This window comes from Lissotriton vulgaris, chromosome 8, assembly GCF_964263255.1.
Source record: "Lissotriton vulgaris chromosome 8, aLisVul1.2, whole genome shotgun sequence".
In the NCBI taxonomy this organism is placed as follows: domain Eukaryota; kingdom Metazoa; phylum Chordata; class Amphibia; order Caudata; family Salamandridae; genus Lissotriton; species Lissotriton vulgaris.
In genome coordinates this window covers 1572737521-1572751883 of record NC_141696.1, presented here as the reverse complement: position 1 = coordinate 1572751883, position 14363 = coordinate 1572737521, and the positions used below count along the sequence as shown (strand labels likewise).

The 14363-nt window shown below is 43.6% G+C and overlaps 1 protein-coding gene across 1 annotated transcript in view; it reads right to left on the bottom strand.

Moving 5' to 3' along the window:
- Positions 1-4563: 4563 nt before the first annotated feature.
- NHLH2 (nescient helix-loop-helix 2) overlaps positions 4564-14363 on the bottom strand; it is an 89296-nt gene continuing 79496 nt past the window's right edge. The window contains exon 2 of the mRNA XM_086935862.1: positions 4564-11598. Within this exon, the coding sequence (XP_086791988.1) occupies positions 11223-11594 (372 nt within the window). The 5' untranslated portion in view covers positions 11595-11598 and the 3' untranslated portion in view covers positions 4564-11222. The remainder of the gene's footprint in view (positions 11599-14363) is intronic.

The following is a 14363-nucleotide window of genomic DNA, read 5'->3' as shown; positions in this document are numbered from 1 at the left end:
TCTCATCTCGGACAAAAGAAAGTATGATCACATTGCATCGTTATTGGTAGACCAACACTGGGGCCAATGAGAAACCCAAATCAAATTCAAACTCAATTGCAACAACTTCAAAGTGCTTCACACAAGTAGAGCTACCTGTCTCATTGACCTGCTGAAAGATTCTGGTGGTCCCACAGCAAGGACTCCCTCCTGCTAGAATCTCTTACATTTAAAACAGCACCAGCTCAAAGGCGATCATTTCCAGGCTCTGTTCGAACAATCTGGAACTCTGTTATCAATCAATTAAGAATTCTTCTGACATCCTCTCCCTCAGAAAGCCTCTCAAAACTTTCGTACTCAAAAATAATGTGTTTGTCGTTAATTAAGATGAACTGTAAAACTACTACGTGGTTATTCTGCTGTTTATATTTAGCTACTTGTACGCATATTATCTTATCTCATATGTAATTACTATTATGTTAAAATGTACAGCGCTCTAATATCACGGGGTGAAGAAGTGCTTAGGGAATACACTATGAATAAAATGAAATAAATGTTATTGTTTTTATTATTAGCAATGTCAATATTATCTTTATTATTGTTTTTGTTATAATTATTATTACTAATGTTTTTATGTTTCCATAGACCCTAGGTCAACACACAACCTCAAATCTCCGTTTAATTTACTGATATCACAAGGGAGGATAACCATCAATGAACAAAATAATAATAATAAGAAGAAGAAGAGTACTTTTATTGTTATTGGTATTATTAATGGTATTAGTATTAGTATTATTAACCCGTTTACTGCGGTGGCAATTCCGCTGCGGTGCGGGTGTTCTAAAGGGTGGGCGGGGCTGTGTCGGCCAACGGTTGTTCGCAGCACCAGGGAGGGAGTGCTCCCATCTCCTTTTAGGTTAATGGCAGCACAACTAGGGATAATAATAATAATAATAATAATAATAATAATAATAATAATAATAATAATAATAATAATAATAATGATAATGATAATAATAATAACATATTTGAATTGTATTATTATTAATAATAATAGAAACAACAATAATGATATATTTTTTTTATAAGTATTATTATTATTGTGATCATTATCATCACTAGTTGTGATGTGGTGAATTAGTGTATTATTATATTTTTATGATTATTCATGATAATGATAGTAATAATATGATAATATAATAATATTATATATAATAATTATACTATATTATATTATTCTTGTTATTATTATTATTGTTTAGTTGATAATATAATAATAATAATAATAACGTGTATTAACATACAACTTCAAATCTCCTTTTAGGTTGCTGGTAACGCAACTATTAATAATCATATTAATAGATACAAGATTGCTCTCACTCGCAACCACAAAAATATAAAAGCTGCATGGAAAGCCTTTATCGCACTACAGCTTATCAGGCAGGCAACGCTCCCAAAGTGCTTTTTTAGATCCTCAATTATTTTACCAACCCTGAGGACTGTGACAACGAGGAGCCTCCCTCCCAAGCTCTCGCTAATAAAATTACACTGCAATTCACACTGAAAATGGTGTTAATTTATGACAAGATTACTTTATCTGGGAGCCTGCAGCAGGCTGCCATGCCTCACAGTCCATCGTCACTCACGAAGGGGCAGTGGTTGGAGAACTTCCCTCCTCTGAGCCATGAGGGCATGGAATTATTACTATGTATTGTAAAGTTAGGCTACCCCCTTGACATCATTCCAGCCAAAAGCTCCTCTTCACTCTATAAACAAATTTCCGTGCCCATATGCTCACTTCTCAATCTTTCTATAAGAGAGGGTTATCTTCCCATTGAATGGAAGACAGCACAGGTCATTCCTATCTGCAAGAACACTAAGGTCCCTCCAACTTCTGGGCCATTTCCTTACTAACCCTCCTAAGCAAGTTATTGGAAAAGTACATCAATAAACATCTGTCTGACCATGTAGAAACCACTGGTGGCCTCGATCCTTCTCAATCTGGATTAAGGCCCAAGCATAGCACAGAGTCAGTGCTGGTGCCTGTCACCGACAACATCAGGCTGGACAGCAGATACTCCACACTACTCATGCTGCTTGACCTCTCGGCCGCATTCAACATGGTCTCACACCAGATCCTGCTCAGGAGACTGGAAGAAATTGGTCTCAGAGGTCTATCCCTTCAGTGGATAGCGAGCTTCCTCTCCTCATGCTCCCAAACCATTAACCTTGGCCCATTCCGGTCAAAGACTATGGAGCTGACTAAAGGTGTGCCTCATGGCTCATGTTTGAGCCCCACCTTGTTCAACATATATGTTGCTCCCTTGGCCGACCACCTGAGGGCACTTGGTTTCACTCCAATTTCATACGGTGACAATACTGACCTTCTTCTTTCATTCATTCAACAAAACCACTCCTGCAGCCCAGTCCACTTTCTCCACAGGTATGAGAGCCATCTCCAACTGGATGAGGAGAAATTTCCTCGAACTTAATGCAGGGAAGATCGAGATCATGCTCTTTAAAGACACACCAATTCCCCTGTCCCTTAGACAGTTGTCAAGAATCTTGGCATATGCCTCCTGATTTCGTCAACTTAAGACCAGGGGTTTCCTGTCCTTCCTTTTGGCGCTGCCTCCTATTTACGCTGCTCTTGTGAATAGGGGGCAGAGTCAAAATCAATGGGTGTTGCAGTGGAACGCCCACCGCAACACCCACTGCACGCCCCTTTCATGCTAAACACAGATTGAAAGGGGGCCTTATTCACAAGTCAGTGTTAAGCCACGTTAAGTGGCTTAACGCTGCCTTGTACATAAGGCAAAGCCCCTATCGCCATCGGAACGTCACAAAAAGTGACGTTCCTGTGGCGATAGGGGCGTGTACATATGCACCTCTATGTTTCACTGGAATGTGGCTGGTGTTTGCCTACATGCTTTGATCACAATGAACATTATTTTAGGAATTTTTGCATGTACTGCTTCGACTGTGAATATTGTATTTTCTGGAGAGGAGATGGGTCTGTGGGAGATATAACTTTAGGACTCTTAAATGCCTTCTGTGAATACCAAAAGTCTTAAAGTTAGGATTTTTCTCAGTTTAGGAGTAGTAAAGTTAGGACTCCTAACTTTAGGACTCCTAAATGCATTCTGTGAATACCGAAAGTCTTAAAGTTAGGATTATTCTCAGTTTAGGAGTAGTAAAGTTAGGACTCCTAACTTTAGGACTCCCAAAGGCATTCTGTGAATACTGAAAGTCTTAAAGTTAGGATTTTTCTCAGTTTAAGAGTTGTAAAGTTAGGAGTCCTAACTTTACTACTCCTAAACTGAGAAAAATCCTAACTTTAAGACTTTTGGTATTCACTGAAAGCATTTAGGAGCCCTAAAGTTAGGATTCCTATCTTTTGTAAATACTGAAATGAGTAAGTGCCTTCTGTGAATACCAAAATGAGTAAGTACCTTCTGTGAATACCAAAATGATAGTACGTTTAGGATTTTGTCTTAAGTTAGTTCTGTGAATCGGGCCCTCAGAGCTGGAGCTCCATACTCTTCAGCAAGAGTCTTGGGACCCTTTGTGGTTAATACTATTGCTGCATTTTGTATTTGAAGAGAATGTTAAAGAAAAACTCAACACATGTTTATGGTTGTTTTGAAGAAAAATTCTTTATCATTTGATAGGATGTCTTATTAGTCATTGCCATGTATACATATATGGAAGGAGATTGGATTATAGTTATTGTTGATTTATTGACAAAACAAATAAGTCTGCTTTATATTTGTAAATGTGCTGACGCCTTGATAAAGCCGCTTGGCCCGCTTTTTATATTTTAATGTTCTGAACTTTTGACAAAACCAGTAGGTCTGCCTACCTTAAATGGCACCCTTTACATTCTTACATGGCACTCGGCTGTGCTGGCAAGGGTGTAGCCATCTGTGGGGATGTGGGTGGGGGGGTGGCAATCCATGGGGGGTGGGAGCAGGGCCTGGCCACAGTAACTACATCTCATGCCTTTGACCATGCCTTGCATGTACTCTCACATATTACACCACTCATGACATGTTCAATAAATTTATTGATAGAGTTCCTAACTCCATCTGAAATGACCTCATTGATAACAACACTGTGCATGGCGTGGGCACGAGTTATAGCTACTTTAGGGCATAAGTTATAACTACCTGAAACAATTATAGCTTGTGTATTTCAGAGATTTTGTTCATTTAAAACATTATGTTTTAACTGACTTTTTCACCTACCTGAAACGTCCCTTTATCCTTTATCTTTTTCAGTAAATTTCAAAGTTTAAAAAAATGGAAAGTAAAACATTATTACAGTTCCTAACTTTAACATCACTTTAACCTTTTACATTTTCTGTAGAAGGCGATGGAAAAAGACATATTAAGGCAGACACACAATGTCCCCACATACAGATTGGATAGGAATGGAAAGCTGGCAAATGTCAGCTCAAATGGGATGCTTTCAAAGCTCCCGCAAGTGAGGTGGAGGTGTGAAAAATGAAAAACTGCTTCTCAATAAATTATTTAAAGCACCACATGAGACCAATTTATGTTACATCTTTATTTATATCGAAAAAACAGGGTTACAACCTATGAGAGATATGAAAAACGCCTCAAATAGAAACCAAGTTATCGCTATTTTCCACTACAAAATATTGCATCATAGAAAGCAAGAAAGACAAGTTACCCTGAAAGAGACTAGATTCTTTGGATAGCAGATGCCTTATTTTTTATGTTTTATGTTTTTGTAGGCTTGTCCTCTAACATCTAACTCCTTGTTCAGGAGTCGCACAGCAGAGGACAAGAGACATTTCAGTTTACGAATATATATATATTTATATTTAAAGATATAAGCAGTTGTCAATTTTTTGGTTGTCACAAAGGGAGGTGGTTCCAAACATTACCTTCATCTCTGAAAAATGCTGAGAGTCTATTTTGCTGCTGAAACATTTTCACATAGGAAGGAGACGCCTGCCCCATCCTCAACATTCGTGGAAGCCCACCCCCGCTAACGGTTTCTACCTTGTCTTTCTCGGGCACATGAAATTGCGAGAAAGAAGATTCAGGTTTATCAAAAGAAACACTCTAAGTGCTAAAATTTGACAGAACACAAAACAGTTAAGAACAAACGCCAGAATATATAGATATATTTATATTTATAAAATATTCTCAGTAACGAGAAAATAGATGAGGGGGTTCCTTTGAATCCTTAGATTCCCTCATGTATAAGTGCAAAAAAGAGAGGCACAAAAAACTCAAACAACCAGGAAAAAATACAAATACCGCACTTAGAAGACGCTCAACAAACTGACACTAAATTTTGACAAATGCACACCACTGTATGAACTGTAAACGCCCGACAAAAGACACAACCTGGTTGACACTGGCTTGAATGCAAGCCCCCCAACACTAAGAAGGAATAAGACATTGACTTTGTTTGATTCTCTTGGGGCGTCCAGCTTGTAAGGCTAATAGCTGAGGCCCTCTCAGCTTCTGGGACAGGAATTGCTGATACAAAATTATGATTTTGCCCAAACCTGGCCTTTGGGCCTCAGCTACAAACAGGTGCCAGCCACTGTGCACCTGTTACTGTGCACTAACGTTTGTAAGTCAGCCTTTTCACTTAGACCTTTGGGTCCCAGCTCCACAAGCTGTCTCCTGATCATTAGCTTATATGTCCCCACCACCCCTGAATTGTGCTAACTGCCCTTGTGCTGCCCGGATCTCGCTGCCACAAAAGAGGTTACAGCTGTTGTCACAAAATAACTGCCCCTGTGTGTGCTCCCACTCATGCCTGAGATAGGGAGGGGTCAGCTTTCTTCCATAGGTGCATTGAGTAAACAGACTAGACTATTATCCTACAACCCCTAGCCAGGAGTAGAGATTGGATGGTACCTTAAGACGTCCTGGGTGGGCCCTGGTACAGCTGCTACTAAAAATCTGCCACTAGTTAAGAGATGTTCTGATCTCTTGTTCTGGGCCTTGAAATTGTGGATGGTAGAATGTTGTACAAATAAAAGCTATAATCTATACTTGAAGGTAAGTTGGTAGGACGTTTGTGCTAAGAACAGAGCTGTAAGGGTGTTTGTGTGCGGTCACTGAGCTACATAATGTAAAGCTGTACCTATGATTGCTTACTCACACTAACAATCCTGCAAGTATGCTGGAAACTGTATGTTTGGGTAAACCTTCTGACAGAAGTGTCCCAGGGTACCTGCAAAAGTAGGTGAATACACACAAACTTGTGAATATGCTGGTGTACACAACCCTTTGATGGGCTTATTCTACCCGGTATATGGTTGGAAATATATAGTCCTGTCAAGGGCAGGAGTATGCCTGTATCCATTGTAGCCAAGAGAGAATACACTACTGTTAGGGGTTTAAGTTAAGGGAGTTCTTCACAGAAATATATATTTTGCCTGTGCAAATTTTTTTTTATAAATAAATAAATAAATAAATAAATAAATAGTTGCTCTGGAGCCTGACATTTCAGCATGTAGGTGCTGCTGAGAATCCGTGACCCTCGCCACTTTCCAGTTGTGGTACTAGAATTCCTCGAGGAATCAGGCTTTCTGGAAATGTGCACAAATCCTCCGCATGAGCCTACAAGGGACATTTAAGACTATTCAGTCAGGAGGTTTACAAATCAGACCTGTTTCCAAAAGTATTAGGTAGTACAGAGTTTTAAGATGTAAACTAATGAAATAACTATTGCACACATGATGGTGACTGTTTCAAGATGGGACCTTGCAGATCCTGGCCATGGAAGGGGTAATCTGAGGCGGAAACAAAAGAGTATGAGAGTTCGTGAAGAGGGGTCACTTCGGGTCACTTCTCCAGAGCTTTAGTTCACAGCAGAAAGCACAAGAGGTGGCTGTAATAAAATGTGAGGATACAAAACAATGGAATTGAATGATCCAAGAGTAATTACCAGTGGCTCAGATGAATTGAAGCATGATCAACTATTACTGGTGTGCTGTGTATGGTTATGAGTATGGTATCTCCTCGGGACACGGTGCTTCGTTTTCTGAAATTTCTCAATGAGTGTGAGGTATTCTGGGAGATGCAGTCATGGCTCGATTACATTGGACCAGTTGGCTGACACACCTGATAGCATCGATTTGAAACGGAAATGACCAGGACTGGAAACCTGCGGCTCATTTCTGAAAGACCTGTGGACATAGATTTACAGTTTTCCTTAAGGATCAGGCCGATGTTTCTAATTAAGTTCCTTTCTGTTTCAGATCTGTTCTCTCATGTCTGTGACTTTGCATGGGTGCAGATTTACAAATGTAAGAAATCCACAAATGTTTCCTGAAGTATATCTGGAAACCTGCTGTAGCCGAGTAGCGCGTCTGCCAAGTTTTCAGGAGATCCAATTGGTTCCTTGGAATGGCCCAAGTCAACCTTCTTGCTCCATCAAGAAAGAATGTAAACACCAAATACTGGCTTGTTTAATTCAAAGAGCTCCCAATTTACGCCAGCATGAGAACTTGGGGAGCAGAGAGGGCTGATTAACAAGCTTTGGTTAAAGGGGGAACTTGGAGGTCCAACTCAGGGCTCATATTTCCATGGTTGCCAACATACTTGCAATACCCCCTTCTTTGCAGTAGAATCTAATGGAAACTGAAATTTAGAAACACCTCAAACAGGAGGGTCTTACCAGGGAAGCAGTCCTCAGATTCCAGAGGATAAGGGTGAGGAACAGGAGTGCGGCAGCGGGGACAATAGGAGGGGAGCATCTTTGCGTTACTGCAAAGCTGATCAAGGAAGGTGCAGGGTAGACCTGATTTAGGGAAGTCAAAAAAGTGAAGACTTAACTATGAAAATGGGGAGTAAGGATGAGAAGTGAAAAGTATGAGGAAGGGATTAAACAATGGCAGGGGAGTGTGAAACTAAGCAGAAAGCCGGTCATTTCCCGCTCAGTCTCTGTGAACTGATTGAGAAGTAGCAGACGTAGATAAGGGCTTGGTATTGTCATATACATTTTAGCAATCGCTCCACAGAGGAGAAAGCAGCAACAAGAGGAGTTGCTTAGACAGAGGGTTAAAAGTCTTTGGTGACCCCTCTAATAATGGGCAGGACATGAGGGATTGCCGGGCAAAGAGACCAGGCCGACAGAGTGGGAAGGATGCGGAGAGATCTACGTCAGAAGAGACCAAGAGATTTCGCAAGTGCAGGGTGGGGATCGGTATACAGGGTGGACCACAGTGCCAAAAGTAGATCCACCTGCTGCCTGCAGTCTGAGAACATAGTTTCTGCCGTCCTTCCTTCTATCTGTTTGCAGAATTCTTCATTCTGTTTCTGAATGCAAGAACTGGGATGTCTACAAGGTCACTGTTTGGGCATTTACATTTTAAATCCCCATCACGGTTTTCAGAAACTATATTTTAACTCAAGAAGTATTGAGTGGGGTATGGTTGGGGATTGGAGCAGCGGAGGCCTAAGTCTGACTACACCTGCTTCATTCCTCCCGAGTAAGTAAATTTCACAGTATAGATTTCATAATTTTGGACTATGTTAATAAATATTAGGGCATTGGAATGTTGGGAGCTCCATTGAAGGAAATCGAGTGCTCCGGGCTTCTAATGGCCGGTAAAAGCCCAGAACCCCAACATTCCAATGTTTGTGGTTCACAGACTTTTCTGTACAATGGCCTCATGGAGCCCGAGGGGCTTTTGAACCCCTCTGGCTCCTTGAGGCATTTGTTCTATTTGTTAGAACATTCTGCCTTCTAGTGGCTGAATGTTCTAATAGCCTTAAAGTCTAGATAGATTATACTGGCCCTTATTGGCACACACTCTTGTCTTCGGTTCAGCCTTTAATGCTGGAGTGTGCCCTTAATGGCCGTTATAGCTGGCTACAGCTGGCTATAAGGCTAAATTAGTGCTTTCATTGTATCTGGAATGTCACATGTGCAAAATATTCTTTACGTTTCTATCAAACATGCTCCTCACCACCTGCACGCGGTGACGCTTGGACTCTGCAGTATAGTAGGATCTCTTAATTCATATTATTCTCATTACAGAGTTAAAACATCATTTGCGGTTGGTTAGACTGGGAGGGGGTTTAGCTGATAGAGAATGAGCCTCTGGTAGGATGACAAACAAGGGTGTGTGAAATTCTAAATCTGCTGTCAAAAGTTTAGCAAAGGTGACAAACTTCACAACTTGACAGAAGAGCGTCATTGTTATTCCCTCATCCCACAGCTGCTGAGACAAGGGTCCGCTGGGCAGTCTACCTGTGTCCTTTCCCATGACTCCGCCTCCTGCTGTTCCCCTCAATGTCTGAAGGCTTTGAGGGAGAGTCTCTTGGCCTTTAGACTGGTGTGGCGGGAGTATAGGCACCTGGTCCAACCTAACCAATCCAAGACCTGCCAACACACATGGTACCACAGTGCCATGCAATATCGGCTCCCTTTAGACGGTCACTCTGATAATAGCCAATATCACACTGTGGATCAAAAGGTGGACTAGAAACCCCTGCATCGAGTGTTGGTGGCGTAGTGTTGGTGGCTTTTCATAGCCGGCGTTCTTAAGAGCTGTAAAAATACCCTAGGACATTGGTGGCAAACTAAGAACCTTTTTTTCTGTGGGTGGGGAGAAGTGCCATCCAAGTGTGCTCGGCCCAATACCCCACCCCTCTAATGTTCTGCCCCCTCTTCTCACACAATAAAGAATATCTTGAAGTGGTCAGGTCTGTAATTCCTGTTGAGCTAGTAGAGTCTAATTCAATTCTTACAGTACAAACCTTTGGCCTCAGAGGGATTCAGAGGCCAGGGCTCGAAAACGAGGCACATCGAGGTAGGACGAACCAAGCAAACTGCGGACAGGGAACCGACTTACGCTGAGGCACATGGAGGCCGCGTTACACCTTGATAATTGCTATCATAATACCTGTCTACTCTGAGGCACATGGAGGCCATGTTACACCTTGATGACTGCTGTCATAGTACCGTTCTACGCTGAGGCATTTGCAGAGGACTGAGTAGGGAGATCTACACAGAAAAATTTGGTGGGAGACCTCCTTGTGCCTATCCACTCACTCCTCTTTCTCCCTAACCCTCAGGTAGATCCACCCTTTCCAGGGAAAAGAAAACAGAAAGGTTGGAGTGACACTGTATCAAAGTTTCCAATTTTTCACACTTGTTTTTTTCACTAGGGGTGGGAGGACTTTGCGTAGTCCTGCTATGCAAAGCTCTGCGAAATGGTAAAAAATCTCCATGAGCACGCAGAGTTCCACGAACACGTGGAATTGCTTGTTCCGCCCGTTCGTGCTTTTTTCCTGTTTGCGAACACTGTTTGCGTGCTCTGGGGGAAATATCTCGTGAACAAGCATTTTGAAAGCGCGAACAAGCAAAATATTCCGCCAAGCCACAATCGTGGAATTTTTGGCAATTCTACATTCTTTGCGGAACGCGAAATCCCCAAATTGCGCGAGTGGAACGGGATTTACCGCCCAAGCCTATCTTTCACCAGGAGCCTGTTAGTGGGGCAGCAGTGCTATTTCTCACTACCTTTATATAGTGCCACTATTCCACTCACGAGGCTTCAGGGTGCTGGAGCTTAGGACTGCCTCCAAAATGAGAAACTTTGCCATTCTAGCAGGAAGGTTCTTTTACGCTGGAAAAGGTGAATACTCCAAGCACTCACTCTTTTAGAAGCACAAGCACTTTACCCTCTAAGAGTGTCCCCTCCTCCTCTGAACATCTGTGAAGGTGCTGTCATTTGGAATAGAGTTATACATTACTATAAATGATAATAAATGCTATGCATTAAAAGGCTTTTGTGCTGAGCAGCCAGGGAGGGCTCGGCTAGCCCAGGCGCAGGTCATCACTTGTTTTGTGACGCATTTATCACCCGGCTGTGACATCACATTCATGTCTAACACACCTGCAGAAAGCTCCCTCAGTGATGTACCTCAAAAATTCTGCTAACCAATGTTGGGTAGTACACAGCTATTACCCCCTAGAGCACAACAGCAGCTGGGAGGAATTCAGCTGCAGCAGTTTTCATGGCTCAGTAGGACCTCCAAGGCCGCATATTCTTTAAATGTCTTCCTCAGCAGGACATGGAATGTTGTGGTGAAGCCATCACAGCACCATCCAGTGGTGGAACACCCAGAGGTCTGTTTCTCACCGCCCCCTGCGTTCCTCTGATTCGTCAGTCCCGCCTCCTGCCATGCTCAGTTCCTGCCCCGGCGGGCTTTGCCCCTCCCACAGTGCCCGCGTGCTCCCTAGACGTCCAGCACGTGGTTCAAGTAGGAGATGTAGCAGATCGCCAGGCGTAGGATCTCGATTTTGGAGAGCTTCTTGTCCGGCGGGAGGGTGGGTAGCAGCTTCCTCAGTTCTGCGAAGGCCACGTTGAAAGCCTCCACCCGGATGCGTTCGCGGGTGGCGTGCGCCGATCTGTACTTGGCCGTGGCACGCCGACGTCGACGCTTCTCCTCACGGCTCAGCTGCTGAGGGTGAATGGAGCGGCCCTTGCCGTCACCCTCCATGGGCTCTAGGTCGGACATGCAGCCCACCTTCAGGTCGCTCACCATGGACTCTGTGTCCGACTGCGCCGACGGGTCGTCGGAGTTTCCTTGGTCCGGGCTAAGCATCATTTTCCTACAGGGGAAATAAACATGCATTAGAGGAGAATAAAACATGCATTTCATTTGACAAGTTCTTTTAGCTGTATCACACTTTTGCAAAAAAATGTATTTCATCACTAAATTTGACACCTGGTCGATTTGCATCTGGAAACGTTAGATGCATAGTTTGGCTTTTAGGATGTATAATTTAGTGAAACATATTGCACTTCTTTAAAGGAGGAGTGTAATTAAAAGTCTACAGGGCAAGCTTTGCGTGGTAATTGGCATTTGCATCTTTGTAAACTTGTGAATTGTCCAACTTTGTACAACTTTGAAAAATCTGACTGAACAAAACGGACGACTCAGCTTCTACACCCCCACCCGCCAGCTACGCTTCGCCGACCTCACCCTCGCCACAGTTCACTGCATCCAAAGAGCAACCGCCGGTGAAAGATCGTTCTCCCCCCTTGCCGCAAAGACCTAGAACACCCTCCCCATCCTCTTACGGCAGACCCAAGACCTGCTGACCTTCAGAAGACTCCTCAAGACCTGACTTTTTTTGAGCAGTAGCAGTTTTCCCCTACCCCCAGCGCCTTGAGACCCTCCCGGGTAAATAGAGCGCTTTACAAATGCTATGATTGATTGATTGATTAACAGGGCATTTTTCCAGCAACCTTATGAGGGTTGGCAAGTTAAAAAAAATAACTTTACAAAGTTGCTAGAGGCAATGTTTTCCACACACAGTGGCGGTTCTTCCATATGGGCCTTTGGGTGCCGCCCCACCTGCTTTCTCGCCGTGCGAGAAGGCAGAACAAATGGTAGTTAGCATATTATATAACTACCATTGTTTCTGCCTTCTCGCACGGCGAGAAAGCAGAACTTCCTGGTTTACAGTTACTCGAGGGCAGGGGGGAGTGGCTTGGGGGAGTGGCTTGTCCACTGTTGTTAATACTGACTGTTTGGGCAGCCTAAGGCCGCCCAAACAGACAGTATTACCAACAGTGGACAAGCCACTCCCCCAAGCCACTCCCCCCTGCCCTTGAGTAACTCTTCTTGTTCTCTCTGTATGCTGCAGCAGCAGCATACAGAGAGAAAATGACGTAGCCTGGGGCAGCCGGCCGCACCGATCAAGAACGCAGGGTGGAGAGGGAGGCTGCCTGCCGCGCCGCCTTCCTGATGACGTGCTGCCTGCAGGTCTTGAAAGCGAGGACGGCGGGAATTTGGACGGAGTCTCTGGAGTCTGGACGACGGTAAGTTTACTTTTACTTATTATTTTATGTTAATATATTTGTGTTCTGTGTCCAAACCCCTCCCGCCTCCCCCCTCCCCCCTCATCCCCTCAGGTCGTAAGGGTTACCCTTACTGTATTGGATTAGAATCTGGAACATTGATGAATTGTCACCTGAAGGAGAGCTTGCAGCATGTTATTGTGGCCAATGGGGCGGGGAATATCAGATGGCTAGGGGCTCTGAAAAAGGGATGGATTGATTTGGGTCTAGGGAAATTCTTGAGTGACCCACAATCCATCCGGCCTGGTGATGGTGCCTTAGTTAAAAGAAAACGGTGGAAGACAAATACATGAGGCATAGGGAACATTCATCCTCGCGGGGAGTTTAGCGAATGCCTTTCTTCTCCATAAATCTTGGTGCAAGACAGAGGAATACCTGGATTGTATCTGCCCAGCACATGCTCGGTTACTGTACCTCCAATTTAGGTATGGTTCTCTCCCTGAAGCAGCATTTACCGTCACTGGAGAAAAATGAATCGGGTATCTGACTACTGTTTGCGTTTATTTAGATTTTCGCCCTGCTTTATTTACTTGTCCCTGTTTGTTTCGAATCGATGCTATTTATTCCGCCCAGGCCAATGGCACTTTCCCAGCATCATACAGAGAGAAAATGACGTAGCCTGGGGCAGCCGGCCGTACCAATCAAGAGCGCAGAGTGGAGAGGGAGGCTGCCTGCCGCGCCACCTTCCTGATGACGTGCTCAGAGGCACTTTCCCTCGTGTATTTGGTAATATGTGTTGACAGTGTTGAGTTGACCCTTTTACGTGAACATGTATTTGCATTTCCTGAACCAAATTCCAGTTACATTTTGTGAGCCCCTGCCTTGGACTTTCCATCACACATCAGGAATGCAGGAAGTTGTGTCCCAGTCGCAGTATAAGGGAAAGTGAACAGGGCGAGTTGAGAAGATGAGATTTGAAAATGGTGGCGGAACGGCTATGGAGCACAGCTACTGCTGTTTGTTTCAGAGGCCAACAGCAACAAAGAAATACAAGGCCACATTTTAAATTGAGGGTTTTTGGTCGGAATATCTTCCGGATTCTGGAGGGAATACTGAAAAAGGTGAATTTTCTTAGCTGTAATATGCAAGTGGTGCAAGAAATTCCACTTGTACAGTCTCCTCTGAAATTAGCACTAACTAAAAAAATTGGAGGGTTTTCCTTTAGCGCTCAACTTGACTATAATTCAAAACAGAGCCTGTGTTTTATTGCTGTTAATCCTGCCTCACCACTTACAAATGTCACCAGCCGCCACTGTCCACACACCTTGTGAAATAAAAGTATTTTCACGAATCAATAGCAAAGACCACAGGAAGCAGAATCGTATACTGCCTTGAGATGGCATGCTGTGAAAAGAGTCAGCCGATCCCGCGCGAGAGGCCTTTGACCTCTCACTCGTGCGCATGCGCGTGACCTTTTGTAACATTTCTACTTCCTCTTAAAGAAACCTTTCGCAGATGTCAAAGGTTGGCCATATATATACACTGTGCCATGACATTTAGGGCCATATTA